We start from the raw sequence: 20982 nt of genomic DNA, 5'->3' as shown, positions 1-20982 counted from the left end.
TATTTACACTATAGTATATTTATACCTTTCAAAAGAAGACTTTACAGAATACTCTTTTTTAATAGTTTTGTTTCGTGCTCCCAATTTTATAGTTTTCTCCCACCTTCATTGTCTATTTCATCCAACTTAGGCATTCTGATTTCCTATACTGAATGTGAACACTTCAAAACAGATTGTATCTGTCATTTGTCTGTATAGTACCTATAAAATGGGGCCGTAACACTTGATTGTGGTACTAAGCTAATAGTAATAAGCCATATTCTCTGCCAAAGAGATATGTCAACTGACATAAGCTGAGGATGTGATCTAATAAGTTTGGGGTATCCCTCCCTCACAAGGAAATGGGAAGCTTGTCCACTGCAATGGAATACGAGAGCCAAACTGCAGCCATAGCATATATAATTGAAGTAGGTATCGGTCACACTTTATTTACAAAATCCAGAGATTTGTACACAGCAATCTACTGGGAGGCATAGAGCTGGTATCGGGAAAATAAAGAAAACACGCAGCAGGTTGTAAAGATGCCAGGAGGGAATCATCTCAGCTCCCCAGTGACCTTCCCCTAGATTCGGGAAGTTGCTGGAGTCCTCAAAAACAAAGCAGTAGGCAATCCAGGCTGGTGTTGTGATCTTTGTGTTGCTCAGGCATAAGAACAGAACTGGTTTGTGAAAAGGGTTAGGGGAGGCCACGCCACCGGAGATGCTCCTGTCTGCGGTCGCTTTCTGTTTCTTTACTTCCAGCGCCCTCCGACTTTGCCCTTGGCTCCTGCCTTCTTGCTGCTGTAATATGGAAAGAAAGAAAATGTGTCAGTGTGACTGCTGCAGCACAGTCCATTTGTCTTTTCAGTTGCCTGCTCCATGACAACAGAGTGACTAGATGCCCCATGAATTAAACCTGCTCCAGAGCAAAGGTAAGCACATTCTAAGGAAACAGACTGTCAATGTGAGATGAGATTTCACTTGAGCCTCTCAGAGAGTACCAAGATGTGCACACCAAGATGACCAAGGAGTTTTTCCCCTTACCAAAGTACATGCCCAGACAGCAGGGGAGCCTTGAAACTAACAGAGATGGCTCCAAGGAATTCAGATCCAATCCAAGATCTGAACATTCTCCAAATCCAGGGATAGTCAGATCTGGATTTTGCATTCAGGGTCCTCTCTGGAGAGAGAGAAGATTTCCTGACACAGGACTGCCCTAGTACAGTGCACTGGTCACCTGAAAATTGAGCTTGAGAAATTGTCCCCCATGCAAGATGGTCAGAACAATACAATGGAAGCTGAATAAAAGAATTGCTTTGCCAAGGTAAGGGAGACTGTATATTCCATGGGAAATGTAAGCAGTCATAAAACATAAGAGACACGGTTTGTGAGGGTCACCATCTCCAGAATCATGCAAGTGATCCTTCAGGACCCTCATTGTACTAGAAACCCAGTCTTTCTGGGATTGTGTGTGGAAGCAGTCCCCTTGTGGTCCTCAAGCTAACACTTTCAAAGCATTCTCAGCAAATACGTATTGGGCAATCTCTTCCTGCATGCAGAGAGCCCTCCAGCATGCAAACCACTTACCTTCCTGTTGTGAAGCTGACACACACCTTGTCTGAGGTGTGTTCCAGGTGAGAAAATTAGTTTGGTTAGGCTCTGTACTGTAGTAACAACGGGCTCCATGTGCAATGAGTTCTCGGTGCAGTGCACACCCCTAACGCCACACACTATAAGGCTACTTGAACCAAGCCACTTGCAAGCTGTTAAGCAATTTGGTGCTGGACAGAAAAGCAAAGGCATCCAGCAAATACGTACCATATGTTCTGTGGTTGGAATGGATGTTTCCAAAGAAGCTAAGTTTAGAACACATGCTCCTCCAGGGAGTAAGAAAGGTGTTAAAAGGCAACAACAGGAGGGTACATGTACATTGATTACATGGTCCCCAAATCAGAGAGGAATGTTCAGTTATAGTAGCCTTACATATGGAAAGGGCTGCCATGATGACTCATATACACATATAGTGAATACATTACCTGTCAACAAGTTTAGAATAGAAGCCAGCTTATTACAAAAATTGACCTTTCACATGAGAGACAAGGGGGTAGTGTGTGTTTACTCTGAGAATAACCACTGGATCAAAATTACTAGAGTAGTTTTATAGCCAATTATCAGCTCCCCGTATTAAAACCACTTCTAGTTTCACAAAACTCTATAATGTTACTCCTACCTTTAAGTAGAGGGTGGAGTAGAGATGTACTTTATAGACTAACGGAATCAGAGTTAGCCTACATGTTAGTCTATAAGATGCATCTTTATCTTATCTTTAGGTTGCACCTGCAGGGATTTAATGTCCTATAAAAACATGAGGGAACATGTGGATGAGAGATGCTTTGGAATATCATGCTCTGCTTCTGAAACGTGCCAGAATACCCAGAGATCTGGGTTCCCCAGCCAACCCTTTCCAAAGCAACCTTTTGTCATGCCCAGAAGAGTCTCCTTAGGGGGAAAAAAAAAGGGGGGGGGGGGAGATGTTTCTGAGAAAAGTAACAGCCTTTGACCAGTAGGGGGCTGCCTTAACATGGCAAAATTTTGTCATATTATAGGTCTTGTGGTGATACTAGAAAATGTAGCATTCAGGAAACCAAATAGCATCTTGATGAACCTGTTACTTCACATTAACAGAATTACAGGGTCCTCTTATAAACCCAAACTGCTGAAAAGCATGTTTTTCAGGATCAAGCCCTTTGCTTGACATCTACACAGAGATGCACCTACAGTGCTAGATCTAAATGATATCACAGTGGGCATGCCTACAAGTTCATTAATGCGCAGTAGTTACTGTACATTTAGTTTAGTGCTTACTTAATGAAATACTAACTGTGCAGTAACTACATTTACTGTGTAGTAGCACTGGCGCACAGTTTTTTGTGATGCTTACTGCGCAGTTGCCTAATAACTAAGCAGTAGAGTATTAACACAGTTTTTGACTGGCATGCTACTGTGCAGTGTTATTTGGCTACTGTACAGTAAGCATCCCATGTAGGCCCTCCCAGCATTTATGTCAGAACAGGAAGAAAGCATTGGGTCTTTGGTAACAACAGCTTTGAATCATTTGCATGGTCAGAGCTCTTTATGCGTGGTGTGATTTTACTGAGGTGGCTCAGAGGCAATGCAAAGAGCACGCCTCAGCACTCAGAAAGCCCCTCCTGCACCTTCTCCATAATTTGTCCTCTTTGCCTTTTACTTCCCTCTCCCCTTCCTCTACACCCTAGGCCTCTCCTTGTCTCTCATGAAGTGAGGTCTCCAAATGAAAACATGCAACAATTAAGACATGGGACTTGCAAGCAGGAAAGAAATTAAATTAAACACAGGTAAGGTAGAAAAGGAAAGTGAGAGGTATGTGATCAATGAAAAGAACTCTATCACTGATAGATAACCACTACGTGGCAGTCGTAACCATGAATGTTAGTCTTGTTATGCCTCCTTCCTTACAATCTTAGCAGTCACTCAGAATCCTGTGTAAGCAGGGGTAACTTCCAATACTGTCTTCAAAACAGGTCAGCCAGCATAAACAACCATGGCTTCAAGAGAAAGCATTTTTGCCAAGATTGTTGGAAGGGGGGGTGGTTCTTTTACACTTCAGCTTCACTACCATTTTCTAAGGGTGGGGAGGGTTGAAAGTTACCCTTCCAACTCTCGCTTCAATCCCTTACAGGAAAAAAATGTCTGTGTGAAGGCTGAAGTGACAAGTAGAACACTGAATAGATATCCCAAACCATGGGCTGGGAAAGGGATATGGGTACTTACTGCTTCTGAGCCTGATCAATCCGGTTCCTGAGGGTGGTGATCTGCAAATAACACACATGACTAACATTTTTAAAGGGTTCTGCTGAGTGATCTGTTTTCCCATGGAAAGGGAAGTGTTTTTACCTGGCCAGAGAGCTGGAGACTAGTGCCTGTGGTGAAGGTACCATCTTTCTTTCCAAGGAAAAACCTCTCTTTTGAGAAACCACACAGATGTTGCTAACTGGCATTAAATTTACAAGCCAATTTCATGTCTTAAGAGGACATTACAGAGCGGGGATCCCACTATGGGACAAATACTGGGACAAACAATACCTTTGTTAAAACGGTTTGCTTATAACTATGTACAACAGAGCCAAATTACTGTAAACTCATGTATACTCAAACTTCATGTAGGTGAAGGTAGGTGAACTAGAGCAAGAGTTGCAAACTGGTCATTGTGAAAGCTCAGGAGACCCTGGCAGTTGTACTTTACACAACAGCGTGAGCTTTCCTTCACCTTATTTCCACTGCAACCTGTCATCCCAGGTATAAATTTTCCAGGCAGTTAGCAACACTGAAATGGAAGGTGGGTTTGACCAGGGTAGATAAGAAATTGGACACAGAAAAACTCCAGAACTGGAGGAAAATTAATGAGTATGCTCAGCAACAAAAAGCTCCAGGGCTTTTCATATTGTAGGGATGTAGGTTTTCCCTGCCACCGCCCATAAAAATCACATCAAAAGTCCACTGCAATTTGGAAATGAGAAACTGAAATTGATGGGTATCAGTGGGCTTAAGCACCTGATGAAGTTTAAACATCTAGAGTCAAAGGGCTTCAAAAGACTTTGAATCAGGCTGTAAAGAGTCAGGAGGGTGGGTGACATGTTCTTCCAGTATGTATGAAGATTAATTACTGGAGCAGCATTGGTTATGGAACAGGGGAAGGGAGAATGTTCAGTGTCAACTCCTCTCCTGGCACTCAAACAAAGAGAGATTCCCAAAGAAGACAGAGAAGATATGTGAGTGGGAAATTTTTTCAACCAAGAAAATGAAGGCTTGTGTGGCTGAGACAAGGACTTACCACAGATTGCTACTATTGCAAGGGATCCTGGAGTTACCCCAGTGGGAGTTCATAATGAACCTGGATATGATGGCTTGTCATCTCTTGGCCAGGCTAAAGTTTTAGGCTGGAACTTGATGCTTGGAAAAACATCAAGTAGACCAATGCTTGTAGCATCTGACAGAGCCAATGTATAGCTGCTGCGCACTTTTGCCTGATTCAGTACCTCCATCCTCACCTGTAGCATCAGCCTCACCATTCCAATATGGCAGCTCTCTCTCAGTTCATGCAATATACTTTGCACTGTGAATGTATATCCACTAAGAGGTAGGAGGAGCCTGTACAGGCCACTTCTGATCTGTTTGTTTGCCATCTGTAAGTCCATCAGGACATAACCCAAGTCTCTAGAGGTGAAAGATTAACCAGCCATTCCCCTATTACTCTTCATGACTCAGACTTCTCCATTGCCTCTGGATGCCATGATCTGAGCAAACTCACAATCCAAAACAACAATGGCCAAGCAAAGGTTGCCTGGCATTCAAAAGTCACAGTGCACGGAAAAACAAAAGTCACATATCAGGTTGTTTCGCCTTCTTGGACTTTCTGGACCAAATTTTCCCACAGCAAACAGAAAAAAAGAGACTGTAACATTAGAAGCAACAGGACAACACAGAGGAGGAAAGATCCACTGCATTTTGTACTTACTCATGGAAGTTTAAAAGTCTGTCACGTGGGTTCAAATCATTTATTGCAATTTATTGGTAGAAATTCAAACTTGCTCTTACAACTGACCCAAGAGCTTGTGACTTACCTTTACTGCTAACCCTGTAACAGCAGGCATGGCATGCCGTCTCCTGCCCAGCATCAGTGAGCAACAGACAGCAGTGCTGAACACTAGCCCCCCCTCACCATCTCACCTTGTATGTCTCATTTTCTTCATTTTTCTTTCCCTTGCTTTCTTTATTACTTTATCTTGTCTTTTTTCCTGCTTTCTTCTCAGCTACTTTCTCTTCATCCCTCTTCCCCTCTTACACTCTATTGCCTTCCTTTTCATTCTCTCCAACCTTCTTTCCATGCATTTCCTTTTCTTTTCTCACTCTCTTCCTTTCTTTTTGCCATCTCTCTTCTTGCTTTCTATACTGTTGAGCCCCCTTATAGCTCACCTTTGCTCATTCTATCTGTCTTTCTGTCTTCTTATATAGTTTTTATCACCATGGAATCTAAATATTTTTCCCAGGCCTTTATTTCTTTAAAGACCTATTTAGCCTGCACCCAGACAGCATCTTAAAGCTGTGTACAAACATGTGTTGCACAAGGTAAGGTGCCTTTCTAGACTCTGCAATGTTTTGCTCTTCTGGCTCTGAAGCAGAGCTGCCTTCAGAGACTGTTTGTACAAGGTATGGTTACATTTCTTGGCAACTTTATTCTTTGACCCAGAATACATTCTGACCCAGAATCACCCTGCTTGTAGTGCTGTTGCATTCTATCTAAACCAATGGAACATCAGCCAAGCAAATGCTTTCCATCTGAGCACCATGAATTGTGCAACAGCAGGTGTTAAGCACCACTGTGATTTTGCACCAATTGTTTGCTTAATACCCCATTTCAAAGAATGAAAGGTGGAAGGAAAAATGAAGTAAAGGGAGACACACAAGACTCAGTCTCCTCTTCCCGCTGCTACATGAAACTGAGCGCCAGCTTGCTGTCTACCTGAGTGCAGAAGCACCCGGGGTCTCACCATGCATGAGGCTCATGCATTTCAACAGCCTCTGCTGCTGCTGCTATGTTGGCAAACTCTTTGTACTTACAACTTGGACAGCGCCTCTACCCTGCAACGGAGTGTTGCAATCTAGAGAGATTGAGATCATTATGTTGGTGCTAGTTATTCTTAGTCCAGATGTTTTTAACAAAAATTTGAAAAGAAGTAAAGAGAAAGATGGAAACAGTCATGAATAAGGATCCCAGCGGGATGTCAGTTACTGAAGTTTAAAGCACTTAAGTGCGAATATATTCCATAACACGAAAGGACACGTCAGCACCTTGATACCATGTGACCTTTCAGCAGATGTTCACATATAGAGCCACAAATTTCATCAAGGGCCTCTTAAAAGTTCAGTCCACAGGGAGGCATTCCCATCCCACTTTCTCAGTTTTAATTCTGTGATGAAAATAAAACTAACAAAATTTAAGTATGAAATGGAACATGTACTTAAGAAAGTTACTTTATGATGGAGACAAGCAAAAAAAATTAACTAAGATTTTTTTTATGACACCCTTCCAAGTAGATCATAGCTAATTTCTTATTGCATTGGACTGTATCTTAATTGTCCATAGAGCATGGATTCTGATCTATTCAATTCCAAATTAAAGTCATAAATTCAGTCTTCTAAAATTAGCCATTTGCAGGTCATGCATACACAGTTATAGGAAGTCCAATTCCAGGTGCCTTTCTAGGCAAATATTCCAAAAGCTATGTGGGGAAGTAGATGAACAACATACTCACACCACATCAAGAGCAGGTTGGACAAACACTTGGCTGGGATGGTTTAGTTAGAGATGGTCTTGCCTCAAGAGCAAGGGACTGGGCTAGATCTCATGCAGTCCCTTCCAACCCTACTCTCCTATGATCTCCTACGGAAATTTCATAGCTTCCTGCATACTGGATCAAGAGATATCTAGTGCCCCGACAGAGACTGGCTTATGAACCCACCTCATACTTTTTGCTCTTAATCTCTTCTCCAAAATCATATTTTTCAGTTTCCAGTTGGCATAACCAATCCCACAGTTCTTTGGCCTTCTCCCTATGGTTTTTATGAGGAGGAAAGACAGGAGAAATATATGTTACACATTTCTTGTGGTTCTTTTGTCACTACTCTCAAGATTTTTTTAATGCAGTACATATATCTTCTTCCAAAATTCTCCCTATCTGCATGTGACTCACTATGTTCAAGATCAGATTATATTTTTTCACAGATTTATGCTAACCTTCTAATCTCATACCTTTCACCTGTTAGACATTAAACCCCTTACATCAGTTTGTTTTATTTCTTGGCTCTTTGGCTTTCATTAAAGAACCCAGGAAATTAGAGGAAATTAAAAAAGCGGATTCCAAATAACCAAGATGAAGAAATAGCATAGTATATTTCACCAGTTCCAGGACTGGGGCCAGTGACTGGGAATGACCCTTAAATTATGCCCAAATTCCATCATCCAGAGTGCAGAATAATAATAGAGGACAATCTGTACCAAAATACTTGATCACAAAACACACAGCTCTGAGAAAGTTCACATCTATATCTAGCAGTTTATCTACATCCCTCCCAGCTAAATAGCTGGTCCAATAAAAGAAATCACCCACATAAATCCTTGCCCCTGGCATCTATATCATAGCAGTTCATACCTATATCTAATATTTGTGATTCTGGTAGAGCACATTTCTTTCTGCCTGGAATTACCTCCTTAAGTTATGGTTTGTTTCTTTTCTTAAACAAACAGCATATTCCTGATTTTTTTCTACTAGAATGTTTCCTATTCCTTGACAAAATACCGTCATTACTTTTTTCCCCCTTCATCCTTCCCCTCCAAGACTTTAAAAAGCAAGCACCAAGGCAAAGATGTGGCACAGGGTATTATGAAGATTCATTTTGTCTCCGCAATATACTTGATATCACTACACTAAATACTCTGCAAGCAGGAGCAGCTATTTCTGCTTCTGGGCCTGGGCCATCTGCCACTATTTTGCTCTCATCTGAAACTGAGTTGCTAGAGCCCTTTTCTGGATGGCAATTCAAAAGCAACATTTATTCTCCCACCCAATGTACACATTTACTCCCACATCCCACTTTCTTTCTAAGTCCCACTTTTAAAAATATCTTAGATTGTTATGACCAGGTTTGACTTTAGGATTCTGAGAACCATCTACAGGAATGATGCCCATGGATGAACATGGACAGTGGGCTGGATCCAGCTGGTGGGCCAATCTGATGTGCAGGCAGCAAGGAGAGGCCTAGTCTGGCCATGCAGGGGGATCAGGGAGTGGCTCAGCCCCAATTCAGCCGTGCAGAGGGAAGAGGGCATGGCCTGGCCCAAATCCAGCTTTGCAGGGCAGTGGAAAGGGGTGACAGTATTACTTGCCACTAATCCACCAACCACCAAATTTCCCAATCGATGGGGAAGCCCGAGGTCCGGGTGCTATGGCTCCATGGGCTGGATTTGGCCCATGGGCTGGAGGCTGAGCACCTGTGATCTACAAGGTTAGCCATGGTTGGAGGCCCCAGACCTAATACTTCCCAAGTTACTTCAGTGTGTGTTGATGTTGTACCAATCTTCCCTCATAGAACAGCCTCACAGGATGATGCTACACCATAAAGCTAAAATGCAGCTATGCATTATGCTGATACCCCATGGAGGAACTACTGTACAATGCTCTAAATGCATCTGAAGCTAAAGCTTTGTGGTTAAGAGCAACTGCTCTTAAATTGGGGTGGGTTAGGGAGAGGAAGGAGAGTTTGCATGATGTAGTTACCTTACAAATTTTGACAAGATCGAAACCACATCCTGAATAGCAGCAGAGAGAAGGCAGTGTGACCATGAAGTGACCATGGCTGGATGTCCATCATACCATGTGCAATAACATATAAAATCCTTTTTTCACACAAAAAGTTTCCCTTGCACAAACAAGGTCTGAATTCAGCATTGCCTTCATAAGGGCTACAAAACCTCCCCAAAAGCTAGTTCCTTCAACATAGAAGGAAGACCACAAGGAGACATTGCTATGGGATAGCATTCAGATCTGGTAACTCTGCCTTCCCCATGTGGCCTTAAGAATAGCTCCAATCTACTTGCAGCAAACAGAGATAACACGTTACCTGAGCTTGTCTTCATTAAGGTGGTCAATGTTGAGGGTTTTACGCCTCTCTGCCAGGACTTTCTTCTTTGTTTCCCTAGCAGTCTGCTTCTTCCCTCTCTTCTGGTCAGCCTAGAGGAGTAACATTTCCAGAACATCAGTGGATGCTGCCTAGCAGAAATTCATGATAAATTAAGTAAGTGTTGTTGACTCACATTGAGCCTTCCCTTAAGACACACTAAGTCATTAGACTTTGTATCATTCCTAACACCACTTACTCCATAAGAAGAGAAATTCTTACCAACAATATAGCGATGGTGAAACTTGAAGGAAGCACAGGAGTTACTGAAGTTTTCCTAAAAGTCTACATGATTCCTAGCAACTACTAGAATGAAATTAATATGTTCCTTGTGTTTGACAGAGAATTTGGGAGGTTCAAGAGAAAAAGGGAATGCAAGCCATGCTACACCTCAGAAAAAGTGTGTTCAGAGCCTCTTTATTTCATCAGCTAATTCAGGCATTTTACCTTAGCCAAATAGCTGCTGTATGTGGCGCCCATGGAGGTCAGAGCCTTCTTTTTCTTCATGTCATCCTCAACCCTTCTCTTTGCATCCTCTTCCTCCCTTCTTGCCTTCTCCTCCTGTGGAGTGGAACATGGGAAAGCAGATTACTGCAAGGACTCTAGGCATGCTCACAGACAACCCACTAGCAACAGGAAAACCTACAGCAAATTCATGGTGCTGGGAACCAAGAGTGGCTTCCATCCCAACCTTAGCCCAGTCCATCTGAATGTAATCAGGAGTGCAGATGTTTCTTTGTTGCTGTTTCTCAAGCAGACAGCACCCGCACCCTCTTTCTGTCTCCTTCCATGGTTCCCAAACAAAACCTGAGCCCAAGCACATTTTCACTGGGCAGCAAAGTAAAATAGAGACTCTTACAGCAAGCCTGGCTTGACGTTCCTTCTCCTTTTCAGCCCGGATTCTTTGTTGGTCTGCTCTTTCAGTTCTGCGCTTCTCCTGCCCCAAAAAAGGAGAGGCACAGAGTCATCAGGGTGGCCTTTCTTTGTCTCCAAAACATACGTTAAGTACCTAAATTTACAAAGCTAGGTACTGGGCTTTCCTTATTGCCTTACCAAAACAGGTAGCTGGAAAACCTCAGATTAATTCTCTGGCTCCAAAATACAGCCAGCCAAGAGGAAGAACCTGTCTGTCCTCTGTGCAGTGCCAGACAGGCTTCTTTCAAACTAGAATCTGGGCAAGTGAATCAGGACCTACAGAGGATGTCCTGGTTTGGCACATTGTTTCTGAATCTTTTTTGAAAAAAATCTGTTCCTTGTCCATTGTCTTTCAAGGGCATTAGACTGAATCAGTTTTAAAACAGCATTGAAAACCAAACTGGGTTTGCTCCAGCACTGAAAACCAAACTGGGTTAGCTGGGAACAGGAATGACCACATTGTGCAACTTTGACCATCTCGAAGACTGAAAGAGAATTACCCTTATGTAGGTCTGAGTCCATTTTTGGACTGAAAATGTTACTCCTGCTGCTAATACTTGTGTGTAAGGGAATATATTTTACAGAACTCTCACAAGTGAAGAAGCAACATTCCTCCTTAGGACCAGATGTTATACAGGGACTAGCCAGTGATAACAGTTCTCATGGCACTGTCCAAGACTTATACACAATGTCAATGCATCTCACTTAGTCCTAGAACAAACCCAACCATCCTAGCTATGAGTTTCACACAGTTCTGTTGAGTGACTGTAGTCCTGACCTGCTTAACTCCACACTCTCCCATTTCCAAGTCCAATCTACCTTTGCCCTTTTGCCTCATCCCCAGCCAGCCAAAACCCTTGCTACTCCAGTTCTGAACCACCACATAACTTTACCCATACACTTCAGTCTTGTTCTGCAACAACCTCACCCTGAACATAGCAGAGCAGTAAGTGCCTGTGGGAATGAACTGTACTGAACTGTATGTAGTGTAAAATAAACACATCTCTAAGGAGAAAACACCAAAAACAATCCATCATGTTCATTTAGTTTTAGGATATAACCCATGTTTGATTTCATCTCTTCTACTGTACACTGAGCTGCACTGCCAATAATAAGCACACCCACGCCAGATGTTCTGGAATTTGACTCATCACATGTCAGTCTGCACCAGCCCAAAATACGTGCTAGTCATACTGGGAAGGACCCCTTTACTCAGCCCACCTCTCTTCACTTTCTGGACAGAAGAAGAAATTCAATCTATAAAGTTTCACATTTGGCTCTGAGTTTCTGAAGTAGCTATATGCACAACAACATCCTGAAGCAGGTTTCCTTGATGATGGTGCCATAAAGACTTACAATTCTTTCCTTCAGGGCAAGTAGCTCTTCCTCTTCCTTCTTCCGAGCCTCAAAGTGATTGTCAATCAAGGCCTGCAGTTCAATCAGGTCTTTGTTCTGCCTCTTCTTTTGGATGTCCTGAAAGAGCAGAAAAGATTATATGATTATAACAAAAATCTACTACTGATACAGCTCCTTCCCTTCAAGCATCTTGGCACCTGGTACTAAAATGGTAAAGTGTTAATTTTTTTATCTGACAAGCAAGAAAACCAAAGCACAGATAGTGTCACTCATCACTCACCAAAATCAATGGGAGCCTTTGCATGGATTTCAATGAGGGCTGACTCAGGGCCACAGAAATGGCAGTTATAAGGGGTTTAGTCAGTAACAGAGCAAGAATCATATTTTCCCATTTTTCCCCATGTTCTGTGAACCATGCAGTCTTTTCTCTGCCCCATTACATTTATCTAAATATTCCCAGTTTCGTATAGATAGTCAAGGTGCATCAAAATAAACAGAAAGCTTGTTTACTTGTAAATAAGATGGACATAACTTGACCTCAAGAGATCACATGATTTCTTCTCCCATAAACATGTCCATTTCCATCACAAGCATTGTTTTCTTTCTTTCTTTCTTTGTTATTACTAACAGAACCATAGTTGGTTCCTTGTTTGGCTGGCTGCTTGGATGTTGCTCCCCTGAAAAATATTCCTCAGAAACCTACTTGCTGCATCCCGCTTCATTTGCATGGCTTCATTGCAGGTGTTTGCACATCTGGGAAAATGTCCCCCCAAGTTTCCTGCTTCTTTAGGTCTCTTTTTTGCTTGTTGATTTATTTCTGAGGAGCTGATTTTTTTTTTTCTTTTTAACTTAAGCCTCCTGTGTGCAGCCTATTGCTGGCTACAGCAGAACATAATTGCTTAATATGCCTCACGTGCAGTTTCTGATATCACAGAAGCCTGTTCTAGACCACTTATAAACCTAAAACTGTAATCTTCATCATTTATGAGTTATAGGGAACAGACACCCTAGGCAAAAAGACAGGAGTAGGAAATGATTGAAAAAGCATCTAGCTTGCTCTTGAGAACATGAGGAATACTGGTAGTTCACCAAGATCAAGAGCTTGATAAAGAGCAGGTCTGCCATTGCAGAGATCTGAAGGCTTTAAATCACTTATTCCTTTCAAATATTTCCTTTCCTTCAGATATTTGTTTCAAAGACACAGCAGGAAAACAAAAATTAAAAAGCTGTAGCAAGACCTATGTATGGTAGTCTGGCTAACAGAATACATAAATAGGTGTCTTAGGAATGTGGCCTGCAGCTATTTCTGTTACAGAAAACAGGTTGCAAAGGATCAGTCCTTTGCCCTTGGTGACATTGCAGTACACTTTCACAAGGGTCAACAGTGACCCACAGAGTCATGCGAGTGCAATGGACCATTACCAGGAATACTTACATCAAAGTCTACCTTCTCTCCTTCTGGGATTTTAGGAGCAGTCAGCCTATGGGAGTTAGGAAAAAAAAAGAAAAAAAAAGACACCTAAAAGAATGCAGAACACTTCCAGAATGTTGTTCCTCATGGAGTGGCCAAAGGAGGGGGTGGGGGTGATGGCAGGGAAAAATGTTAAGGGGAATGCATAAGGGAAATGTATAATTGAAACTATCACTGGGCTGGAAACTCTTCTAAAAGTGTCTCCTAGGCATTCGTGGTGCAGGTTGGCCAAGTGGCATAAGCAGCCTCTGTGTGGCACACAATAGATCAGGCAGGGAGCACAGTGGCAGATAGGGCAGGGAGCAGAAAGTAGAGCAGCAGATAGAGCAAGGAGGGTGCAAGGCTAATTTGTGGCACTCTTACCAAAAAGGTTAGCCACCTGCTGCCTCTCCCATAGAAGAGATATGGGATGGGAGATAACTTCATAGACTTTTTCCATCCCAAATATCAATGATATCATTCCCTTGTACAGTTCTGTATAAGGGTGCACGTTTGAGCAGAGTGCTGCATACTCTGGGAAGCTGACCCAGAAGAGAGCTAGGGCACTGGCTCATAGGAGAAACTGGTTAATCTCTTCAGAGCCCAGGACATGTCAAGATAGCAGCTACCCTTCTTTCACCTGCCACTGACAACTCCCTCAAACAGCGAAGAGAAGCAAGGAGAGAGCATACTGCACAGCAGCTGTATTTCTATCCTCTGTACCCTCTGCTTCTGTTTCTGTGTAGTTTCAGGGGAAATGGGGAGAGAGTACAACCTTAGCTTCACCCAACATGAAATGCTATATGCAAGAGAGGTACATTCAGCTCTGGAGAGCTTTTGACTGAATCAATACTGGCTCTAACCCAGGTACACTGTTCAGGGCCTGGTCTTTACTCCTTGGTCTGAAACTAGATACAGTATGGTTTGACACAGGGAGACATTGTAGGGAAGGGCAGAGGAATACTGGGATCTGCATGAGTGGCAGGCGGGAGAAGGCTATTCAGAAATACTGGTGACCATTTCTCTGGCAGAATGCCCATGAGTGGCAAGAACATTTATAGTGGTGTTTTACAGGTTCCTGGTGAATGAACACTTACTTTATTCTGGGTTTTTCCTCTGTAAAAACAAGGAGAGAGAGGGAGGGAAAAGAAAGACAATAATTAGAACAAGAGATAATAGAGGCAGTTTATTAAATCAGAGAAACAGGGAAACTAAAAATGTTAGGAGAAACATCCCGGAGAAACTGGCTTAAGCCAACACATCCAAATGAGATAAACACTTCCCTTTGGTATGGGAGTGAATCTGATTTTACTCTCACAACAGCATTTGACTGAAAATGAAAAGAAACAAGAGATTGTGTAAAAGTGCCAACATAGCATCTGGAAAGCAATGGCTCATTTATGTGAGGAATTCTACTTCTCAGACCTTGGAGACCAAATCTCTAAGGAGGATGGCAAACCTGGAAGGTAAAGGAGAACACTCCCTTTTTAGGGTCAGTGTCTCATCTTTTTTATGCTGAGGTATATCCAAAGTAACTCCACTACCATTAGCGGAGTTATTCTGGATTTACATTGGTGTAAGTGAGAACCAGGTTGGCCTGGTTTCTAGTAAAATGTCTCATACATAGCTTTATGATAAATCTTCCCCAAGTTCAATCATTCCCAGACAGCCCTAAGTGGACTCTGTATTTCAAGATCTCACTTTCCTTCATATATTCCAGGAACCCACCACCCAGCCTGGAAAGACCATCCTCTCTTAGGGGTTTTATTCCCAGGCTGACCTGCATGCAAAATTCCCATCCACATGAATGGGAATAGCACTTGTGTCTCCAGGAGAGGACAGGCTGCTTGATGCGAAGTGCAAACCATCTCAAAAGATAGATAGTCAGACCTGGATTTTTTTGTTTTTTGGGTTTTGGGGTTTTTTAGTCATGGACATCTTGCTGCATCAATTTATTACTTTGTTCTTTACAGCAATATTTGTACACACATTTATTTCTGATTCTCCGGTCTGTTAATTTTTTTTTTTTTTGGCCCACTGTAATGTCAACAGCATCAGTGGGGTTTAGTTTTGCAAGTGAAAGAGAATCAAACCCACATGTTCTATCCTAGAGTAAGCTTAGAGGGACCCAAGGCTGACTTTTCTAACCATATGCTACGTTTGAACTTTCAGGAATTCATCTGAATTCTGCCAGACGGTGCTCTCTCTTTTTGTTTGTTTGGTGGGAAGATGGGTTAGAAGTAAAAAGCTCACAACCTTTTGAGTCCATTATGAAAAGAGACTAATTTGGAAAGCCCAGAGATCAGTCCAACCACCCACTTCCCCAGACTTTTTTTCCTTCTGAGGGCCTTTGAGGTCCCCAGATAATTATACACTGAGGCATTCCAAAAGATAATTCCTTTGAAATGGGATATGTGGACCTTGCTGGTTTTGGAGGCATACGAGATGAATGGAACAGAGTAGAATGAAATGAAATTAAATATCCATTTTCTCATAAAGGGAAAAATGCTTAGAACTGGTAGTGAAAAATGCCTGAGGGAAACATCAATTGCCATGATTTTGGATAATAGAGGGATGAGATTGAGCAATTTATGCTGAGAAATGTAGGAGTCACATAAGAAGCAGGTCAGAGAATAACAGTTTTTTCCTTTCACTCTTGTCTCTGCAATCTTCCTGGATTATAAACACTTTGGGAGGAGGATTATTTCTTATAAACTGTGCATACAGTGACTAGTACAGTGGGTTCCTGATCTCAGTTGAGGCCTCTAGACACCACAATAACATAAATATCAATGGTAAATAATCAGGCAAGGTGGGGGAGAGAAACAAGCTAAATTTTACTGTATTCCCATAACAGCACATATAAAAATAAACCACAGGCCAGGCATGGTGAAGGCAGCATTAGTTTTGCCTGCTGTCTTTATTGCTCCAACTACGACTAACTTTTTTGTGGTTTTTTTGGCCAATAGACTGTGAGCTTTTTTTTTTTTTTACTGATCGATTTTTCTGTTTAATTGGGAGAAAGGGAGGAGGGGAAATCACTGCAGCCAGTTTGCTAGGGATGTTATTTGAAAACACACAGAATTCCCTTCCCCCATGGAGCCCCAAGAAAATTACCAAGACATTCCAGTGTAACTAAAGTGATACATTAGTGCACGTTACTTAAGAGAGAGAAAAAATAGTTGTGGAATGATTGACTTTTGGCTTTGTTTATTATTATTATTATTATTGCCTTTGGTTTTAAGGCTTCAGACCTGTCTGTCAGTTAGGTAAACCCAACCACATCTTAAACTTTGACTTCTGTTTCCACCAACCTGGTGCTTCAAAAATAATGCAAGGAACAAACAGTTCCAAAATAAAAGTTAACTGGCTATTCAAAAAATAAAAAAATATAGCAATGATATCTATTGTACCTCTTGGAGACCAGAAAATGGGTGAAAAAGAGATAACAGTTTTCATAAAAATGGTATTCATATACTGTATGCCTTGAAATCAGCCACGAGGCTGGGAATTTTTCTTAAGATGCTCTCTCTTTCAAGGAACTGGGCCAAAATTTGTGAACACTCAGGAATTGCCATTGCAAATTCCTCCTCTTGAAGTGCATGGTGGATTTTGACTCATATTCTGCTCATTCTTCCCATGAACCATGAATCTGCAGCAAAATCCCCATTGTAACACTGCCAAAAGAAGGCAGCTCTGCCAAGAACCACTTGAAATCCAAGGTCAGTGAAGCTCTAATTACACATATATCCCAGGAGTACCTGGTAGCCACAATGGCTTAGCTCAGGAGGCTATAGCACATCATAAAGGTACCTCTGTTCATTTTTTAACATCTACAATGTGCTCATGCTGTGCCCTCCCATCTATGAGAATCCCTCTAAACTGCCTTTAATTGATTTAGATCTCTCCAGCCACTCTTCATTTTGTATCAGAGAAGTAACATTTCTAATTCATATTAACGCTTTGAAAATCAGTATGCTATTAAAAGTTGAGAAAGTAAGAGAGAGAAATCACATCCTGAAGTGAAACTCATACGAGGGGCTCAGAAAAGTCCTCAAAAGGTTTTTTTTTCCTAAAATAAGAAAAAACCTGAAAAGTGAACAAGGGAAAAAAATAACCCCAAAAAACAACAACAATAAAAAGACCCAAAACAAAACAACAACAACAAAAACCCCTAGAAAAAAGTCAGTTGATTTTAACAAATGTTGGAAGAACCTTGAGCTCTTTCTTTAGAACCTGCTCCATTAGGAAGTGTTCAATAGGGGCTGAGTCAAAAGGCAATAAAATGGCAGGGCTTCCTTTCAGACTACATTGAAATTAATTGAGTCCTTCTGAAGATTTACACTTTTCTTCCACAGATCAGGCCCCTAGTTTTTTTGCTTTTGTTTGTTTGTTTGGGTTTTTTTTTGGGGGGGGGGGGAGACACGGGAGCAGCATGGGGTTGTCGCAAATTTTCTGCTCACAAGAATGGAAAAATTCTACTGCAGTCAGTAGAACTGAGTCCTTTTACACCAGAAGAGAACTTAGTCTTTTGTATTTAATGGGTGCATCTACACCTTGCCCTACAGTGACATTGTTACTGCCCTGTGCTTTAGTACTTCCCTTGGGACAGTACTAAAGCATGGTGCAGTAACCGTCCATACTGTGCCGTACGCACGGCGCATAGTTATTTTTAGCTGCTGCTCTGCCCTAGCGGCGTGTTATAACAGGGGAGCGTACTACTTAGGGTGGCCATCATAGAGGACATTCCAGTTTTCTGCTACACTGTCCTCTATTGATATGAAACCAGATACCTGTATGTCGTCTATTTTTCTCTTCAAGAGAAAAATGTGAACACTTAGTAAGAGCGTTCTTCAAGAGAAAAATAGAGGACATAAAGACGTCCAGTTTTGTATCAATAGAGGACAGAGAACAACCAGACTGTCCTCTATGACGGCCACCTTAGCACCACTACAGCAAGGCAGCTGCTCATCACATGCTAACCCACATGGTCGCTACAGTGACATAGCATGTCACTATGGCAATGTAGTGTGACATGTAGATGTGCCCAATGATGTGAGAAATACTGATATTGAGGGTTGGAAAAAGGCTTTAAGGAAAAAAATGTAGTATGCATGGGATTTAAACACATGCAAAGTTAAGCATATCCTTATGTGTTTTTTAGACTGAAGGCCTTAGTGATCAAATAAATATGAGGATTTTTTTCTAGCTCCCAACTAGAATGATGAGCAGGGTTCTAGAGTGGAACATTGTAGAGTACTAGGTTCTCCCATTGCTTATTGTCCTTATGATGAAATATGTGAGCAAGCGCTCCAGGTATAACAGTCAGTTCCCAAAGAGTGACTGGATATGCACAGTAAAGGATTCTTTGTAGAAGTGATGTTTTGGCCCAGTTCCTGAGTTTAAAAATCGAGTGAGGAATAGAAGCAGATAGAAAAGAAAAAGAAGGGGTTAGAGAAAAATGCTCTTGACATCCCAAAACAACACCAAACTACCATCATAGTATTCTCCTTCTTCTCCAGCTGTAGGTTGAAGAACATAAGCAAAAGAAAGAAAGTATACGAAGTCAATATGCAATCAGTGCTGTTTTCCTAAAGAATTAATGCCCCAGCTCCTCCTTCCCTCCCCCCTATTCTTGGGACATGAACTCTCCGGGTAACTATCTATCTCTATATAAAAAAGCAGAAAGAAGAGGAGATTCAAAGGCTTAAATGCGTGACAAGAAATAACCCAAAGCATTGGGAGACAACCTTTTTTGGCAGGCATGTCACAAGGTAAGGCTAACACCCTCCTCAAGCACCACTCCAGTTCCAATCCCCTGCCTGATCTGTTGCTCTACTTTCCACTCCCTTCCCTTTGCTCCCTGCCTAATCTGTTGTTCTGTTTGCTGTTTTGTTCCCTGATCTGCTGTGTGCCATACACAACCTGAGCTGCGGGTTGGCCACCCTGACCTAAAGGAAGCCCAGGACATGTATCATTTATGCCTTAGGGCTAATGGAATGGCAAAGTTGTGTTGTAACTCCCAGACCCGTGAAGAAGTACTAGCTATAATTCACAATAAAGTAGACAATTAGTGAAATAATTATAATAGCAATTGTTTCTCCTGACTAGGTTGTAACTATTGAATATTGGAATAACATGCTCATATGAGCCCTGTTAAACTGTGAGACTCTTCAGCAGAACTGAACGCAGCTCTGAACCATAGCTCTGCTACCGTTGGAAAGGCCAACCATAGCTCTGTGAAGTTGGAAAGGCCAACTCCTCAACTGATATAAATCAATGTGGTTCCACTGATTTCATTAAAACAATGCCAGTTTATACCAACTGAGGATTTGTCCCAAATGTATACCTCCAAACCTGTGAAAGTGCATCAAGTTATCAGAAAAACAAATCTCCTTTCCATTCATCCCAGGGAATTCTTGTAGAGTCAATGTGTTGCTGGTTAAACTGATGCCACTGTTAGCTTTTTCTTTATCTGTCTAACATACTACACCACTATGCCCACTAACTGCACCCTACAAGGAAGTGATTTTACAACTAACAAGTGGGACCCTTCCATCCTCTCACTAGGAAAGCCGAAGTATTCCTTTCCCATTAGGCTGAAGCCACAGAAAAGTGACAGTCAGAGATTCAGACAAGAATCCTATAGTGGAAGACAAGAGACACTGACTCATATTTAATAGACCTGAGCAGAACAACAGTGCCACAAAGCAGCAATGCTGAGACTCAAAAGCATTCCATAAAGCATGTCTCTTCTCAGATTCAATGATGAGAAACAAAAAAGGGAGGGGAGGGGAAGAGAGGGGAGTCTTACCTTCTTCATACATAACCTCTTGCTCTTCTGTGGGAATCTCTTCTTAAATGGCAACACATACATGCAAAAGGAAAGTGAGCGCCAGAAAGCTCAAGGAACATTAGAGACATAAAGCAAGAGCTTGAGTGCAGGAAGGAAGACAAATTCACTATATTTTACTGCGTTGAAGTCAAGATGAGACCAAGGATAATGTCACCTAGTAATATTGATTGTTCTTGGTTACTCTTCTGGGACTATATTTCACCATTACTCAGTGAAGCCACTCCAGGTTTACTCTGGTATAGTCAAAAGAAATACATGGCTCATGGGAGAGAAGTATTTCCTTTCTGCTCCTCTGCCTGTCTGATGAAGTAAGAAGTCATGGCAAACTACATATTGCTATAGATTCTACCTCACTGCAAAGTTCACATCTCCAGTACAGATATTGGTGTTGGCTAAAATTTGAAAAAATAGGAAACTGAATGTCTATTTTTGAACAGCAAAGGGTGACATATGCAAAAGAAGCATGACTCTCACTGATTGTCTTCTGAAGACATAGTTCACAGGAGGCATTATGATCATCCTTCTGGACAGAAATTAAAAGATTAAACTGGAGCAGATGAAAAGAAGAAACAGTAAAAACTAGCAAATGATTTGTTTTGTAAAGTGAGCTCAATTTTCTACTTGCAAATTGTTGGCAGGGAGCTTACAATTTT

The 20982-nt window shown here is 41.8% G+C and overlaps 1 protein-coding gene across 10 annotated transcripts in view; it reads right to left on the bottom strand.

Annotated features, from left to right (window-relative positions):
- Positions 1 to 397: 397 nt before the first annotated feature.
- The window catches only part of TNNT3 (troponin T3, fast skeletal type), a 47761-nt gene continuing 27176 nt past the window's right edge, over positions 398 to 20982 (bottom strand). For 9 of the 10 annotated variants that reach the window (XM_006278864.4, XM_006278866.4, XM_006278865.4 and 6 more), the window contains 9 exons: positions 14571 to 14589; positions 13459 to 13504; positions 12024 to 12140; positions 10612 to 10689; positions 10200 to 10313; positions 9696 to 9805; positions 7538 to 7628; positions 3789 to 3829; positions 398 to 779 (listed from right to left, as the gene is read on the bottom strand). In XM_006278864.4, coding sequence (XP_006278926.1) covers positions 731 to 779; positions 3789 to 3829; positions 7538 to 7628; positions 9696 to 9805; positions 10200 to 10313; positions 10612 to 10689; positions 12024 to 12140; positions 13459 to 13504; positions 14571 to 14589 — 665 coding nt within the window. In that variant the 3' untranslated portion in view covers positions 398 to 730. Of the gene's footprint in view, positions 780 to 3788; positions 3830 to 6635; positions 6677 to 7537; positions 7629 to 9695; positions 9806 to 10199; positions 10314 to 10611; positions 10690 to 12023; positions 12141 to 13458; positions 13505 to 14570; positions 14590 to 20982 lie in introns of all 10 variants that reach the window. The other variant, XM_059722584.1, reaches the window with a different exon arrangement.

This window comes from Alligator mississippiensis, chromosome 2 (genome assembly GCF_030867095.1).
Source record: "Alligator mississippiensis isolate rAllMis1 chromosome 2, rAllMis1, whole genome shotgun sequence".
Lineage (NCBI taxonomy): Eukaryota > Metazoa > Chordata > Crocodylia > Alligatoridae > Alligator > Alligator mississippiensis.
This window is presented reverse-complemented; position numbering and strand designations above follow the sequence as displayed.